Here is an 18460-nt window from a genome sequence, read left to right on the forward strand (position 1 = left end):
AGTTACCGATTAAAATATTTTTGTTTTCTTCCTGCAGACATCTGCATTGGTTTTATTATTTCTGTCCAAAAACCCAATCATGCCTTAATATTTTAATTACATGTGTTCAATGGCACAATTTTTGTATTGCAGTTTCTTACATAGAGAAGTGGAAAGTATAGTTACTTAGTATTAATATTGAAACTGTGTGTGCTTGTACATATATGGATAATGATTTCATATGCATATGGCAAATTGGATGCCTCAACATTATTTGAAAATGAGTATTTGAACACTCAAATATAGAAGCATACAAAAATCATTAGTCTGCTTTTGAAAATCTTCTCTTCCTACCTGCCAGGAGGCACTTGCTTCTTGTAGTTACAGGTGCATATTAAAAGTGCATAATGGTATTTGTTACACATATCTCAAATTCAGTGGAATTTGAAAGGCAAGCTCATTCTCCAATCTGTGATGTATTTTAGTGTTTTATTTAGTGCTTGATAATGATGCTCTCTCTGTAGCCCATTGAAAATGTGAATGCTCCACACTGGAAATAATGTGTGCTAAACTCCATATACTAATCTGCAAGCTAATTTTCTTATTTCCCTTCTTCAGGTTAGAAACTAAGTAATTATCCAAGCATGAACCAACATATTTATACACCATGAAAATGCAACAAGGCTTCTCACAACAGTATCACCCCTGCCAGCCTGCCCCTTAACTCTCACCCAGAGACTCTCAACTTGCTCTTCATCTGCCCCTGGACAGTACTCAATACATTGTAGTAGCTCTCTCAGTAAAGAGCAACTCTATTACAGGCCACCAGATCAGGGTGAGGAAGTTGATGAGGCCTTTTACAGGCAGCTGAGAGCAGCCTCACAATTACAGGCCCTGGTTGTCATGGGGGATTTTAACGACCCTGATGTTCACTGGAAGGAGTACTCAGCCAGCCAGCCACAGTCCAGGAGGTTCCTCCAGTGCATTGACGGTAACTTCCTCATGCAAATGGTGGATGAGCAACTAGGAGAGGAGTGCTGCTGGATCCCATCGTCACTAACAAGGAGGGTCTGGTTGAAGCAGTAAAGGTTGAGGGCTACCTTGATTGCAGCGACCGTGAAATGCTGGAGTTCAGGATCTCCTGTGGCAGGAACAGAATAGCAAGCAGAATTGCAACCCTGGCCAACTTTGGCCTTTTCAAGCAATTGCTAGGGGAAATCCCATGGGCAAGGATACTTGAAAGTAAAAGGGCCCAAGATAGCTGGTTAGCATTCAGGGACTGCTTCTGCCAGGCTCAAGATGAGAGCATCCCGACACGTAGGAAGTCAAGGAAGGGAACCAGGAGACCTGGTTGGTTAAACAGGGAACTGCTGGGCGAACTCAAGTGGAAGAGGAGTGTTTACAGATCATGGAAGGCAGGGCTGGCCACTTGGAAGGATGTAAGGCTGTTGTCAGGGGATGTAGGGAGGCAACTAGGAAAGCTAAAGCCTCCTTAGAATTAAACCTGGCGAGAGGGGTCAAGGACAACAGAAAGAGCTTCTTCAAATACATTGCGGATAAAACTAACACTAGAGGCAATACAGGCCCACTGATGAACGAGCTGGGTGCCCCAGTGACAGAAGATACAGAGAAGGCAGAGTTACTGAATGCCTTCTTTGTCTCTGTCTACTCTGTCGGAGGCTGTCCTGAGGAGCCCCGTACCCCTGAGGCCCCAGAGGAAGTCAGGACAATGGAGGAGTCTGCCTTGGTTGATGACGACAGTGTTAGGGACCAGTTAAGCAATCTGGACATCCGCAGATCCATGGGTCCAGATGGGATGCACCCGCGGGTGCCAAGGGAGCTGGCTGAAGTCATTGCTAGGCCACTCTCCATCTTCATTGCTAAGTCATGGGAAATGGGAGAGGTGCCTGAGGACTGGAGGAAAGCAGATGTCACTCCAGTCTTCAAAAAGGGCAAGAAGGAGGACCTGGGTAACTATAGACCGGTCAGCTTCACCTCCATCCCTGGAAAAGTGATGGAACAACTTATCTGTGGCGCTGTCACCAAGGTGAAGTCATGCTTGACCAACCTCATCGCCTTTTATAAAGACATAACCAGGTGGATAGATGATGGCAAAGCAGTGGATGTGGTCTATCTTGATTTCAGTAAAGCATTTGACACCATCTGCCACAGCATCCTCGCAGCTAAACTGAGGAAGTGTGGTCTGGACGATCAGGTAGTGAGGTGGACTGCGAACTGGCTGAAGGAAAGAAGCCAGAGAGTTGTGGTCAATGGGATGGAGTCTAGTTGGAGGCCTGTATCTAGTGGAGTACCTCAAGGGTCAGTACTGGGGCCTGTAATTATTCAATATATTCATCAATTACTTGGTTGAAGAAATAGAGTGCACTATCAGCAAGTTTGCTGATGACACCAAGCTGAGAGGAGTGGCTGGCACGCCAGAAGGCTGTGCTGCCATCCAGCGAGACCTGGACAGGCTGGAGACTTGGGCGGGGAAAAATTTAATGAAATATAACAAGGGAAAGCGTAGAGTCTTACATCTGGGTAGGAACAACCCCAGGTTCCAGTATAAGTTGGGAAATGACCTATTAGAGAGCAGTGTAGGGGAAAGGGACCTGGGGGTCCTGGTGGACAGCAGGATGACCATGAGCCAGCACTGTGCCCTTGTGGCCAGGAAGGCCAATGGCATCCTGGGGTGCATTAGAAGGGGGGTGGTTAGTAGGTCGAGAGAGGTTCTCCTTCCCCTCTACTCTGCCCTGGTGAGACCCCATCTGGAATATTGTGTCCAGTTCTGGGCCCCTCAGTTCAAGAAGGACAGGGAACTGCTGGAGAGAGTCCAGCACAGGGCAACAAAGATGATTAAGGGAGTGGAGCATCTGCCTTATGAGGAAAGGCTGAGGGAGCTGGGTCTCTGTAGCTTGGGGAAGAGGAGACTGAAGGGAGACCTCATTAATGTTTATAAATACGTAAAGGGTGAGTGTCACGAGGATGGAGCCAGGCTTCTTCTCAGTGGCAACCAGTGATAAGACAAGGGGCAATGGGTGCAAACTGTAACATAGGAGATTACACTTAAATATGAAAAGAAGCTTCTTCACGGTGAGGGTGACAGAACACTGGAACAGGCTGCCCAGGGGAGTTGTGGAGTCTCCTTCTCTGGAGACATTCAAAACCCATCTGGACACATTCCTGTGTAACCTCATCTAGGTTTTCCTACTCTGGCAGGGTGAATGGACTTGATGATCTTTCGAGGTTCCTTCCAATCCCTAACATTCTGTTATTCTGTGATTCATCCACCTTCTGTTTTCCCGCCCCAGATGTATGAGGTAAGGCACCCTTTGTGTTGCAAAGCATATTTTGGAAGGAACAATGTAACACATCCAGTGGGATGTTGTCTGATGCTATGGCACTGGCAAGAGCGACTGTGACCTTCCCGTGCTTTTGGTGGTGAAAAGCAGAAAGGCAGGAGGCATGTGAAATCCCCTTGGCTGAATGAGGAACACCTTGCTGTCCCCTGCTGTAGTGGACGATTTCCCAGCCTCATCCCACACTGGCCACAGAAGGGTTCCGATGCCTAAAGGGCACGTTCACCCTGGCATGGTGCATGTCCCTTCCTTTGGTCTCCAGGCTACTGGGGACACTGCTGTCACCCCTGACCATGTTAAGGGTAACAGAGAAGGAAGCAAAGTGCCACTGAGGCTGGCTGGCCCTGGGGAGAGGTGGTCGGAACTCCATCACAGCCCAGTTAGCATCCCTTTCACTTGCCTGCCATAGACTGTGCTGTGACCTCAGCCAAGCCTTGAGATTTTTGTGTAGCAGAGGGCTGAGCACAGTTTGAGTCGTGATATTTGTTTTATTGCAGTCATGTTATTTTAATGCCTTTGGAGGCTGGGTGGAGGTGGGAAAAGGGGAACATCCCACCACCCTATTCCCCGGCTGCCTTCAGGGTCGCAGTCAGTGCCCGTGTCCGCATTTCCAGGGTCAAGTCTCCCTCTACCTCTGCGTGTGTGTGTGCGCTTTCCTTTGGGTGGTGGTTTCCCCTTCGCTTTGCCTCTTGCTTGCAGCCGTAGCAGAACGAGAAGGCGGTGTGATTGGCTGCTGACTCCACATATCAGCCCCGAGAGCCGGGACTCCCACTGGCTCACACACGCACATTCGCGTACACACCCCACAAAAACTCACCCGGGCTGCGCCTGCACCAGTCGAAGCAGGGGACGAGCATCCAGCTGCAAGGAGAGCAACACCTTCACCTCTTGCCAAAAAACAACCTGCGCAGCAAGGGGAATAAACACCTTCACTGCCAGGACCGGGAAGGACGGGTGGTTTATGCCGTGGCGCTTTCCTCCACCCACTTTTTTTTCTTTTTCTTCTTTTTTTTCCTCTCTCCTAAAAGGAAACCCCGTCTGCGATTTTTAACGCGTCCCCATCTGCACTCGTGGCCGCCGGGGTTTGCATCTTGCCGAAGCAAACTTCGCTGGGGGTCTCGGTCTCGCTTGTCTGCCTGCCGGCCGGGGCAAACGAGACGAGAGGGACTGCGGAGCCCGTGCAGTGGAGTCGAAGAAGTAGGATGGCGGCATCGACCCGCTGGGTGCTGTGCCTGTGCCTGGGCTGGGGCTGCCTGTGTCTGGCGCCGGGAGACGTATTGAAGGCTCGCTGGGTCGGGCTGCAGCGTCGCCCTGCCCCGGGAGGAGTACGGGGCGGCCGAGCGAGAGCCGCGGCAGGTGACTACGGCCTGGGGCAGCAGCAGGACCGGCTGCAGCCGGGGGACAAGGTCTCGGAGCACATGCTGCGGCTCTACGACCAGTACAGCGGCAGCCGCGAGGGGCGGGCGGCGGCACCGCGGCCCCAGGACCCGTCGGGGCTGCCCAAGCTGCACCCGCGCCAGGGCAACACGGTGCGTGGCTTCCGCCCGCTGGGAGCAGGTGAGTCCCGGGGCGGAGCGGGGGTGGGCAGCGGGGTGCCATGCGGGTGAGGAGGGGCTTGCTGCGGGGGCCGAGTGGGACCGCGGCCCCTCGGGGAGCCCGGAGAATTGCCCGTGTCGCCTTGGGCGTGCAAGGACGGTACAGCGGGGCCGGGAGCCGGTAGACCCGGCCACGGGTGCGCCTCCGCAACAGAGGGAAGAGCTCTCGGCTGGGAGACCTTGGCTGCTGTGCAGACCAAGCGAGATTTCAGAAGCAGCTCGCTTTCAGGTGAATCTGTGCGGACAAATAAATAGGCTTCAGTTCTACAAAAAGGAACGTCATGGTCTGTCGATATGCCTGTGAGTAGTGCCAGTCCTGAGCGGCAGCTCTCTCCTTCAGCAGGTCTGCGTTATTGACCAGGGAACTTGATGTGGGAAAAAAAGATGACAAAAGGATAAGCAAGGCTATGCTTCCTGCAGCAGCAGTCTTGCATTTTAGGATATAATGTTTATATTGCCTCCCGTATTTTTATTACTGGTTTCTCTCTTTAACTCTGTATGCAGCGTCTCTGCCGTATGGTATCTGAGCACCATATGAGGGAAGTGGAGTAATTAACATATCCTCTCTGGAGTCTCCTTTTATCATTGTTTTGCATGTTTAGCTTCTGTTGAAACCAAGGGATGATTTGCATGTGAGCAATAACATGACCTGACAATCCTTTAGATTATCTACAGAGTACTCCTTTTGAGATGTTGATTACAGTACTGGTAACTAGGGGCAATGACAAATGAGTTTAGTTAAAGCATAATTTGTGCATGGTAAATATTGCATCTCAGCATCTTTGGCAGTGGCACTTAGATCTCTGCATGATTATAGACTGGCATGCACAGGTAGATTTATGAAAATGTAAAATCGTTTTATATAAAGGGAGGAGGCTTGTGTTTAACATGGCAGCATCCCAAAAGAACTGTGTCCTAGCTGAAAGAGAAGATGGCACTGTCTTAGTGCTGCATCCCCAGCTCCACTGTTCTGCTTTTTGTGCATCTGACCTCTGCAAGGGTTAAGCAAAAATGCCAGAGCCCAAACATGACCCTTACTGGGAATATGCTTCCCAAGTCCACTGCATCCCAAAAACTTGCTGCTTGTATGACAGCTACCGTGCCATTCATGTCAGCCTGATTTGCCAGTCTCTTATTTTTCATCACACTAGTGGGTTTACCTAGCAGCTTTTTCAGAGACAAGCCTCTAGCAGTTAAACTGAGTTTTGTCTGGGAGTTTGTGACCTGCGTTGGTTCGTTCCTTTCCCAGAAAACTAAGAGTTGGGTGCCAGACCTTTAGGTTTCTTTGTGAGTTGTTACTTCTGATTCATGTCTGTTATAGGATAGCTCTGCACAGAGATCAAATACCATAAGTAATTGAATAGCTTTGACGTGCTAGGATTCAGCCCTACAAACACTCTCCATCACATGTTACTGCAAGTATTTCTGTCCATGAGAGAGGCTTTAGAAGCTTAAATGCCCAGGTTTGGGAGGATGAAGAGTGGGGACTCCCCAGGTGCTACTCCTACAGAGGAACTCTGTCATATTTCTAACGTGACCTTTTTTTTCAATAAGAAGTCTAATGTACATTGCTTTGTTCTGAAATAAACAGTTCCCTCACTGAAGGAGTAGAAGACATAATCCTAAAATTAAAAGGGCAGGAGGAAGCTATAACCCCAGCAGAGTGATATTTGCTCCTTTAGGCATATCTGATTAAAGATACTTATTGTTCTAAACCTAGCAGGCCTTTGGTTCAAATCCCATCTCTGTGGTCTTTTATTACATTTATACTGTCACTTGATGTTGGGTGGTAGCAGTCCTATAAACACACTGTTTACTAATCCCTTTCCTCTTCTGCCAATACTTTCACAGTTAAAGTGCCAAAGCAATAAACTGGAAGTGGTTATAAGTTTCTTGACACTTCTATAAGTATTTCTGCAAAATATTTAACTAAGTAGCTGTTGTCTTTCTCTCCCTGTAGGCGGCAGCAGCTCATTTGTGTGGTTATTGATGGCAGAAAAGTGTATTTCCATAAAACCCTTAGATCAAATGTTCCTTAATGTGGTGGGGGCAGTGAAAAGGCTTTTCTCTGGTTTCTGACTGTTCCCTTGCACCTGACTGCCTGGCCAGCCCCGAGATGGGAACAGCTCATCCACAGTATTTCCCTTTCAAGGTGATTTGTTTTTAGATCCTCTGCTCTGACTGTTGCACTCCTCAGCTTCCCCTTGTCCTTAATGTGACTGCATCAGTTAAATTAATCAATTATGTTGCTGTTACTCCTTCAGCTCCTTATGCCAGACACTTTAGGAGACAACTTTTTAGGTGTGATGAGCAGAACTTGCTTGAGAATCTGCCCATTTCTCCTGCACCTAAAACAAGAGGAAGGAAATCTTTAGTGATTTCCTGTGCAGTTTAACCATACATTTTGCAATTTAACCATATTATTTCCAGGAGACGACCAGTTTATTTTCTGAAACACCACTTTCAAATGTGACTGTGAAACCTTTCTGTCCTTGCTTTTGCCGTGGAGGGCTTCTGGCTGTTCTGCAGCACATGGGAAAGGCCTTTCCTGGTTAACTTACCCAACACATTTTTGGGACCCTGTAAGAGTGTTGTGTGATGAGACCAAGAACTGGCAGGATTTGGTGAAACTCATCCCTCTTTCTCGTCCAAGAAGCAGTATTGCATGTGGCAGCTGCTGTCTTGCAATGGACAGCCAGCAAGAAAAAACTAAGACATGACACTTCTATAAGTATCTATAAGTTTCACTTCTATAAGCATCAGAAGATGCATCTTAACAACTGCTAAATGCAAGTTTCTCTTTCTGTGGCTCAGTGCTGTGAAGGGTTAGGATGAGAGCTTCAGCCCTGCGTGAGCACCTCTGAAGTTTCTGCCCCACGCTGCCCTGAAATCTCACACACCAGATTTCACAATTAGGCTGGATTATTAGTGGTTTGTTGTTTGGGCTGGGGTTTTTGGCCTTTGATTTTGATGAATGTTCATGTGATCTTCCGTTTGGGCAAATTTCTTTTCCATTAATCTTGCTAAATTATCTCAAAACATAATTGTTCAGTCTGAGTCACCCAAAAAAAGTAACCTTCAATGCCCGTGACAAAGCTGAAAGGAACCCCAGGCCCCGAATCCATTCCAAGTGAAGGATATATGTAATTCACAATATATCCAGTTACATTCTAGCACTGTTCTCCCTCATTGATATAACAGTTCTAATTTACTTCTGCATATTTGAGTCAAAGGATATTCAGCTTGTGATATCTGTGATAGCTGGGTCATTGCTGCGGGATGTTTCTGGGATTACACTAGCAGCCCTTGTCTGGCTTAGCCCAGGTCTCAGAGTGAGCCCTACTTAAGTAAAAATCCTAAGACAGTGCCTTTTCCAGTTCTTTGCCTGGAGGTACCAGAACAGTGAGTGGTTTTCCATTCCCTATGACTCTAAAAAGAAAGCTGGGAAGAAGGTCAGATGATGCGTGAGTTAGAGCCAAACACTCTGACTGTTCTGACAAGCGTGCTCAAACTGTAACTGAGTCGGTGCATCAGTTTCTGCACACAACCATTATTTTCTCTTGCCAGTTAGTGAAACCACTGAAGGACCAGACCTCCAGCTGATATAAAGCCACTTACCTTCAGTGCTTCCCATAGAGGTGTGTTGATCTGCAACTTCTGACACCCTCCATCTGGAAGAAAGATACAACCTGGAATAAATAAAAGAGAATGGAAACATAAAAGCCTCAAACACTAAACTTTCAGTTCCCTTTTGAAAATACTTTTAATCATGTTATTGGTAAAGGAACATGTCTTCCAAATGAGTCATCCAGAGAACTTAACTTTAATTGGAAGGTCCTTCTAATGATGTTATAGTAAAGCTATAGGGTCAGAAATTTCTTTAAACTCTTTTTTTATTGACTGAATCTCCAGTAATTTTAGGTATTACACCTGCCCCTGGGCCAATTCTTGTGGTTTAAGAACTATGTTCTCCTGCTTTTCAAAATGCCTTTCTTTCCTTTGTTGCGGTATGAAATGCCCACGCAAACAGGGGAAACCAAGTACTGCACAGGGAAACCAGCTAGTCACCAGCCGCCATCAGCCTGTGAAAACCAGTACGGGCCAAATTCTACCCTTTTTCGGCTCGAGTAACAACATTAAGTCCTTTGTAATGAGAGCTTTAAAAGCATTCAGGCAGGAGACAGTGAGAGTGTGGGTTGTTGTTGTTGGTTGGGGGTTTTTTTGTTTGATTTCGATTTGGGTTTTGTTTGTTTTTCTTTCCTGTAGCCCTATAAATAAAATGCAAGCAGCAGCATCCTGGTAATTTTTAGGCAGAAGGAACTTGAAAACCACTCAGCTATGATTTGGACAGACTGGGCCCAAATCTGCAAGCCTTGTCTAAGCCAAAGGGTCAGGATTTGTAGATTTGGCCTCTCAGGATCAGAAACAGCCCTTTAATTTTCTGGCTTCTGTAACTACCTGTCTTGCTGTGCTGTCATGCAAGCAGATGAACTGTGTACTCACAGTCCCCCCTCAGTCACAGTTTCTATAGCACGTCTTTCTGTGTGAAGAATTCTGGCCTCAAGGGGGACAGGCTGTGCACAAGTTGGTTGGTTTTCACAGAGCCGACCTACTGCCACCAGCTAAAGTGGAATTAATCATGATTGTGAGAAGAGTCAGCTTTTTGTGTCCCCCTTCTCAGATTTGTGTACTTTAGTGATGCAACCTCCTTATTTGGTTAGCTTATGCTAGCTTTGGGTTTGAAATGATGTTTTGTTTTCAGACCTGCTGTCATCTTTCTGCTTAAAATATATAGAAGAGAGATCATTTACCCACTGTGCAGCACATTTATAATATGCAATGTGCTTATTTGTGCTTTTCATGTCCTGCGATCCTGAGATCCTGAGCATGTACCATCACTGTTTCTTGAGGGTTATTATTTAAGTAGCTGATAGCTTTAATCGGTGGTGGATTTTTACTTTTTCATATCAAGTTACTAGCTGCTATAACCTTATCTGCTTTGCTAAAAGAATTAATAAAACCAGTTTTGCATCAAGTACTGTGCTTTTTAAAAAGAGGGAACCAGATGCTGTATTTTTCCTTTGCAAAATACTCAACTTGGTAAGGGGTGAAGCGGCAGTCAAGAGCAAAAGCCTTGGAAAAGAAGAAATCATCTGGCTTCCAAATTCGTGTTCCCATTCTGGATCTAGTTTGTGTTTCCAGCTCTGAGTGAACTTTAGTAGCTGGACTATGAACCCGTGAATACAAAGTTTTACAACAGAAACATTGATATATTCTTAACTGTGCAGTGGCACAAGGGCTCTCCTTTAATATCTTATTTAAATTATGGCTAATGATGACTATAAATAGTCCTCATTATTGCATCCTTTTTCACCCATGGGATAGATTTGGCAGTCCATAAAAACGTCAGTGCATCCTTTATAAAGGTAAAAACACCACATGTTAGCGGGCTTGTTCCAGCTTATTAATGCCTGGAAATGCCCATTTTAACATGAATATGTTCATGCCGATGATGTCAGTCTCTACAGACTTACTGCTTTTTCTTAAAATATCCTTGTAATGCCAGTAACAGGCAATCCATACAGCTGTGTGCTATTGCAGGAAGGCAAGGAAGATTCTGTGAGATTCAGTGAGTACAAGTACTTCAGTTGCAGTGCTAAGAGCTGGGTTGCTTTCCAGTCTGAACTGTCAGTAAATAAGCTGGCATCTCTAATACCCCAAACCTTGAGTGACAGCACACCCTGACTTGGTGTCTGGGCCACAACCACCTGTGTGATATAGTAAGGCATTTCTGCTTTAGGCCTGGAGTGCCTCGCATCTCCCCCGCACCAGAAAGCTTTGCTGTCACCTGTGCAGGAGACTGGGGAAGTGACACTGGCCCAGTGCAAGCTTTGCCATGGTACTATTGGGGTCTGGGTTTCATTCAGTTAAGCACACAGATGAATAATGACTTGCAGATGTGCTGAGGAGGCAAATAAAGCTGTAGCCTATCCATTTAACTGCATGTACCTTCCTAATTATATTCTACACGAATACCAGCAATGAAATGTTCTCCCTGTGAAGTACCTTTCTGTCCAGCTCATGGCTGCTGCACCAAAGCTCTACACTGTATAAGTGAGAAATACAAAAAAAGCAGTGATGGTATGACTTAGCTATTACAGTTCAAAAGAGCTGTCATGCAGAGGTTCGTCTTTAAAATTCCTCATCAGACTGGCAGCAACATACAAAGGGGAGCAGAGATAGCCATTAAAATCTGGCCTCAGAGTATCTGGAAAGTAGCAGCGTGTTCCTTGCATATAGTTCTGTTCCATGTAATTTTCCTTTGTTTCCTCTTAAATCTTCTCCTTCTTACATGCCTTGTTGCTGAGGTGTCTTCTGCACTTTCTATTTTTTACTAGAAGAGTGAAGCTGAGTAAGCAGAACTCACTTTAAGAAACAACTAAAAGCCTACTTCAAGTAGTGGTGCTCTGACAGAAACCTGCTGCTCACAGAGCTGGGAAGTACATACAGTGAGCCAGGAAGTTACTGCTGTTCAAATAATACTGAGTTGCCATTGAATTGCCTTGTATACTGCTGTGAATGAGTGTGAGGTTTACCAAGTACAGCTGCTCAGGGATAGCAGGCAGAATTTTGCCAGGCAGTAAGGTGGTGGATCTGACTGTGAGTTTCCTCCAGCAGCTGCCTGCAGTGCAAGGACACCCAGGGTTCATAAGATCTTCCCACCGCTGCTGTATCCTGAGAGCCAGCCCAGGCAGAGGGCAAACTCCCATCCAGCATTGCTCTGAGGGGTCATATTTGCTGAAATATGAGATACTTGCATATGTTTGCAACAGGCCATTTCTTGTCTAGGCAACCAGTGGAAAGAAAGCTGCTGCAAAGCTGCTGTTTTCACTGATTTTGTTTGATATGGGAAGTATAAGAAAAAAAGCTATTGTGATGCCCTGATCTTCTAGGGCATAGGTTTCTGGGCCTGTGTTTTACTTCCTTTAACCTGCAAAGCTGACGTTATACTTCTAGACCAAATAGAAGACTTTGTTGCAAGTAGATCTTGTTATGTTTAAGGCTTTAAAGGTCTTTTTATAGAGGACAAACTGACTGGAGGCTTTAGCTGGGCTTAGTCAGCCTGGCTCTTTCCACTGGCTGCTAAGCAGTTGTGGATAGACTTCACCCTGCAGTCTGGCCCCCTCCTCCCTTGTATTTAAAATGGAGCTATTGATAGCAGCATCCTAGGAAATACCACTTAATGAACATCTACAAAGTATTAAAGGTAGTTATATTGACAAGGTATTAAAGCAATACCTAGGTTTGGCTTGGGTTTTTATTTGGGATTCTTTGGGACTAGCAAGGGGGGAAATCAGTCAATCAAAGAGTCTATATGAGGAGTTATCAGTGTAAGTAATTATAAGGACTAAAGCCCCAGCTCACATCAGTCAGTAAAACTTCACTGGTGTCAGCAGAGCAAGCTGGATGAGGCCCATGGAAAGCTTCCCACGTTACAATAAAATATTGCTGAATGCTACTAAATAACTCCTGACATTGATTAAAAGTTTAAACTATGCTCCTGACCTTGGCTAATAGTTTAAATTATGTTATTGTGAGGACAGATTTTTGTCAAGTTATGTCCTCTGGGCTTAAGGACAAAGTTTCACTTAAATGGAATTAAATTGTCCCAAGGAAAAGGTGCGTGTGTAGACATTTCAAAGCTGAATCTTCCTTTATGTGTTTGTCATTTTTCAGGGTAATTGCTAGCCTGAGGAATGCTGCTTTCAGTGCATTGCTCGCATCCAAGAGTCAGGTATTATTGTCACACAAAGGATGTATTTGACATGGTGTAGTAAGTTGTGACAGGAACCCAAGTCACACAGTTGGGTTTTTCTGAGCCAGAACCCAGCAAATCCATAGACATCTGTGCTGGCCACTCGCAGCTGGTTTCAAGATGATTTTGCAGACTGAATGAGCTGAAAATCCTTGAGCGGTTTGAGTTTGGAGGTCATTCAGTGAGAAAATAGCACCACCTACTGCAAGTACTTTGTCTTTGGTGTAGAGTTAAATACTAAGGGTGGCTTCTTGAGTTTTGCTTTTAATCTAAAGTATCTATTCCTCTTGTGTCTGTTTCACACCATCTAGAGTTTCTTCATAAACAAAAGCAGCTTGGTTTGTGTTCCACTACAATATGCAGTTTAGAAAAGTCAGTATTTGTTAAGTGGAATTCTTACTAAAATATAAAAATCAAAACCTATCATTCAACATATAAGAGTGATACAAATAATAACTTACTTAACAGGTGCTCAGGAGACATAATAAATTCTGGTTCCTACAACTGATGTACTTATTGCTCTGCCAAATTACATATTAACTTTATTATATTAGTGATTACGAACGAAGCAGAGGTCAGGTCCTTATGTGTGCTTAGTACAAACATAATAAATAGCTGGTTTTGGCTTGAGGAATTAAAAGTAGGATCAAAATTGAAGAAAATCTAGTTCCCCAAGCATAAGTAATAGCTAGAAATTGGATGGCTTGCATACAGTAGTTTTCAGCTGTTGAGACCTTACCTATCAGAACCTATGTTATCCCCCATCAGCTTAGGCTGAATGTGTAAACAAGGGTGTCTGCCATAAATTATTTCACTTTTTTTTTTTTCTCCTGTTTCGCTGAGAAAAGTGTATGATGTCTTTTCCTTAATTTCATTGAGCAATGCATGTAATATATTGGGGAGAAGAGTTCTGTCTTTCTACTGAGACTGATTCCTGCTTTTTTAATGTGTTGGTTAGAATAGAAGTTAGAAAAAAAAAAAAAGTTTAGAAAAAGAGGACACTTAGGTTGTTGGGGTAGGGATGGAGATGCAGAAGGTCCAGTGTTTTGCTGGACTTCACAGAATAATAGAATGTTAGGGATTGGAAGGGACCTCGAAAGATCCTCTAGTCCAATCCCCCTGCCGGAGCAGGAACACCTAGATGAGGTTACACAGGAAGATGTCCAGGTGGGTCTTGAATGTCTCCAGAGAAGGAGACTCCATAGCCTGCCTGGGCAGCCTGTTCCAGTGCTCTGTCACCCTCACTGTGAAGAAGCTGCTTCTCATATTTAAGTGGAACCTCCTGTGTTCCAGTTTGTACCCATTGCCCCTTGTCCTATCATTGGTTGTCACTGAGAAGAGCCTGGCTCCATCCTCGTGACACTCACCCTTTACATATTTATAAACATTAATGAGGTCACCCCTCAGTCTCCTCCACGCTACAGAGACCCAGCTCCCTCAGCCTTTCCTCATAAAGGAGATGCTTTACTCCCTTAATCATCTTTGTTGCTCTGCGCTGAACTCTCTCCAGCAGTTCCCCGTCCTTCTTGAACTGAAGCGCCCAGAACTGGACACAATATTCCAGGTGTGGTCTCACCAGGGCAGAGTAGAGGGGAAGGAGAACCTCTCTCGACCTACTAACCACCCCCCTTCTAATACACCCCAGGATGCCATTGGCCTTCCTGGCCACAAGGGCACAGTGCTGACTCATGGTCATCCTGCTGTCCACCAAGACCCCCAGGTCCCTTTCCCTTACATTGCTCTCTAATAGGTCATTCCCCAACTTATACTGGAACCTGGGGTTGTTCCTACCCAGACTTATCTGAATGGCATTAGCAGTTGTGGTATCAGTGCCTGGAAGCACGGAATGTCACTGAGAACATAAAGCTGTCAAAATACATGAAAGATCAGTATTGGAAATAACTTGTTTTTGCTTGGGCGGAGGACTTATTACAGGGTTTTGAAGGTGGAAGCTGGGAGGCTGTTTGACCCTAGTCCACAGGCATGTCTATACTTGTCATTGCTTGGAATAAAAAAAAAATAAAAATAAAAAACACAAGCACACACACAAAAACCTAAAACCAACAAAAAATCCCCACTGTAAACTATAACTTCAGCCTCAGGAGAGGGTTTTGACATACCATGATGTCAAATAAGCATTTACCTCTGTGTTCCCTTTTTCTCCTAATGTGTTGGGTTGTTTCCAGCCCTTTCGGGGGCTGTAGAACATAACTTTGCTTAAATATATTTGACTTTTCCATACAGCCCGGTTTTATAGCTCTCAGTGGCATCCTAGCACTTGGATCTATATTTTTCCCACTCTGTAGGACAGGCGTAACTACAGTCCAACCAGGAAATTTTAAAACAAAACATAAACCTTACTCCCAAGCCTTTCTCTTGCACCCTACAGGGGATTAAAGTAGTCAGCCATATGTTTTCACAGATCAGCCTGAGTTAGGAGTGTGTCTTTGTGTTTGTGCAAGATACCTGTGATTAGGTTGACTTCTCTAATTCCACAGCTGTGGAAACCCCACTGTCCACCGCATCCCTCCTAAACTGATACAGTAATGCCCCAGTCTTGCAGAAGTATTGTCCTTGGTTTGTTTCCCTCTGCACCAGGGCAAATTGCTGAATTTTGCCACCACCACCACCACACTCCCCCACCACCACAAAAAATGACATTTGGGTTGGCTTTCTTTTGCTTTTGGGGGTTGCTCTAGTACTGCCCACCTACCCTCAGCAATATTAGAAAATGCTTTCTGACTGTCATGAAAATTGATGACATGTCCTTGGTGGAATGACTAAATCTATCCAGTGTAATTGAACCAGTCCTGAACCTGATTATTCTAGAGGGAAACTTCTGTTGTGATTAGTGTCTGACTTTAGCCAAAAGACTGTCAGACAAGCTTGTGGGTCTTTGGCTTATGGTGAATTGTCTGTTTCTCCAGAGCTGACATCCAAACCCTAAAAATGATCAAACAGTGATTCTGTCCTGGTGTTTCTTCTCCCCATGTCTTCAGAGGCAAGCCACATTCCTTCTTTTTGTGCAAGACTGTTGTCAATAACTTCATTCATTTTTTTCTTTGCTCAACTCTTAACTGTGCTGTTGTGAAGGACTCTGGGTCATGAAGACCCAGTTGCGCATGCAAAGGGGCCAGTAGGTTGGTCTTATTTTAATGGAAGAGCAGTTAATATCAAGAGAAAATGTCCTTTGTAACACAAGATTTCAATTTGTCTTTTCATGTAGCTTTTGAAATAATTAGTACTTTCTACGTTTGTTTGCCTGTTTTGCATCCTGATGTACATAAGTAGTTGAACCAAGTGTTAAATGGTTTTGGCTCCCTCTTTAATAGTCTCTGACAATTTTAGAAGCTAAGAGGAAATTCCACCCAAGCCCTAAAGCCTGTCTTGTAGCTGAGACCTGGATCATAGAGTGGAGCAGAGTGGAAGGTTTAAAGGAACCAGCCAGGCCTTTTTTTGCATTGAACAGCTTGGGAATCAGAGCTCAAGTGACTTAACTGGCAGTACACTTGAAAGCCTGTGGCAACACTGAAAATCATGTCCCACTTGAATCCAGGCTTTTCCTCTTACTCACTGCCACTTTGAGCCTCTACTAGTAAGGATACAAATCTTGGTTTTCTGACTGAGGCTGTGACTCAACAGTATAATGGAAGTATACCGACAATCCGGTGTCTAGTGAAGCTAATAGGATCCTTTCTCCAGCTTCAGCTAGGTCTGAGCTAAGGCATGGTTCAGTGCCATTGATATTCCGTTAATGTCTGAATAGTCTTGGACAAAGAAAGACAATTCTTTAGTCAGGACAGGGCAGCCATAATCACCTAAGTGCATTTTGAGAGGGAGGGGGCTTGGAAATGTTACAAAAAGAGGAAAACAAAAGAGCAAAATCTTACTTAATTTTCTGGATGATAGATACAGTCCTTAGTGCATCTCTTATCAGGCTGTGTTCCTGTGACCTAGTTTGTTTCCTGAAGTCAGGGGAGTAGTAGTAAATGTATACATATTTCTGTATAGAGACAGGTAGTACAAGGAAACCAGATTGAAAGCATGTGATTTACAATCACCAGCTTACCTATTTGATTATTATTCTAAATAGTGGCCTAAACTTATTCCCACAGCACTGGGTGAAAATTTTCCATGAACTTAATGTGTAATCTGGAAAGCAATGCACTTGGTCCTTTTGGTTTCTATAAGATTTTGAAATTTCCATATTCTTATGTAAATATTTATTCTTCTAGGGAGCCCTGAAAGCCAGGAGATGTATGTTTTTAACTTGACATCACTTACCAAGTCTGAAAATATCTTGTCAGCTTCGGTGTATTATTATATTGGTGGTCTGCTGAATGCTCAGGGGAACTGTTCCCAAACCAGAGGCTGTTCCCATCACAGGCACAGGAAACCTGAAATTCAGATACATCTTTCAGTTTGGACCTTTCCTTCTTTTGGGAACGAAACTCGGAGCCTGGGACATTTTTTAATAAATGTCTCCACTGCTTACCAGGATGGCCTTTCCTGGCAGTGGAAGGATATCACTCAGCTGCTACATGAAGCAAAGGAAAGCAATGAGCTCCTGATCAGCCTCAAAATGGATCTGACCAGCCATCACCCTTGGAAAAAGGCAGCTTCTCACTATGAACCCTACATTCTGATTTATGCCAATGACTCTGCTATTTCAGAACCAGAGAGTGTTGTCTCTAGTTTGCAAGGCCACCGTAATCCTCTGGCAAGGGTCTTTCCCAGGCCACAAAACCATGTGAGGAGCAGCTTTGGGAAGCGACGGCGAAAACGCTCCACAAATGTCCTGTTGCCATTGCAGAATAATGAGCTACCAGGAGCCGAGTACCAGTACAATGAGGAGGAGAGATGGGAAGACAGAAAACCCTACAAAACCTTTCAGCCACAGTTAGCAGAGAGGGCAAAGAGTAAGAAAAAGCAGAGGAAGAATCATCACCGGAAGAGCCAGACTCTCCAGTTTGATGAGCAAACACTGAAGGCAGCAAGGAGGAAGCAGTGGAATGAACCAAGGTATTGCGCCCGGCGCTATCTCAAGGTGGATTTTGCAGACATTGGCTGGAGCGAATGGATTATTTCCCCAAAATCCTTTGATGCCTATTACTGCTCAGGGGAATGCCAATTCCCTATTCCAAAGGTACAGTCTCTGTTGATTCTTTCACACTGTATATGTTACTGTAAGCTATGTGTTTTCTCTCCTACATAAGTAAAACACAGCTGGTCACCTGTTACATATTGGGACATAGTAAATAAGTGATGTCTTGTGCTGCAAGGAGTAGTGGTTTGGAACAGCTACTGAAAAGACAGGCTTGTAAAGATAATTTTAAAAATACTACATGGTATTGGTTTTTTTGTCCAGAACCCAAATTGCCGTAAAATATTTCCTGAATAGTGTTAATGATGTGTGAACATGTTGTTAACCTGTTTAATAAACATAATACAGGCCAGACCCAGAAAATTGCTTATTAGACAGTAGTTGTTATGCCATGAAGGAGTCTCTGCAGCCAGACCCACACTGGGGTCAGTCAACATATCACATGCTAGGAAAAATGTGTGCCTCAGGCAGCATTACTGTCACAATGACAGAGAGACACTGTGGAGCTATAGGAGTGGTTGGGATGCTCTAAATTGAAGCAAAAGAGTCAAATTATTCATTTCTATGACAGACCAGGTGGATCCAAAAGCAGTAGATCCTGACCAAC

General features: G+C 44.8%; 1 protein-coding gene across 3 annotated transcripts in view; it reads left to right on the forward strand.

The window, feature by feature from the left end:
* LOC136101433 (cilia- and flagella-associated protein 299) overlaps nucleotides 1–18460 on the forward strand; it is a 271288-nt gene that overhangs the window by 241171 nt on the left and 11657 nt on the right. For 2 of the 3 annotated variants that reach the window (XM_071807926.1, XM_071807927.1), the window contains 2 exons: nucleotides 4367–4895; nucleotides 16985–17895. In XM_071807926.1, coding sequence (XP_071664027.1) covers nucleotides 4367–4895; nucleotides 16985–17895 — 1440 coding nt within the window. Of the gene's footprint in view, nucleotides 1–3211; nucleotides 3300–4366; nucleotides 4896–16984; nucleotides 17896–18460 lie in introns of those variants that run through there. The other variant, XM_065837258.2, reaches the window with a different exon arrangement.

Source organism: Patagioenas fasciata, chromosome 4 (genome assembly GCF_037038585.1).
Source record: "Patagioenas fasciata isolate bPatFas1 chromosome 4, bPatFas1.hap1, whole genome shotgun sequence".
NCBI classification, from domain to species: domain Eukaryota; kingdom Metazoa; phylum Chordata; class Aves; order Columbiformes; family Columbidae; genus Patagioenas; species Patagioenas fasciata.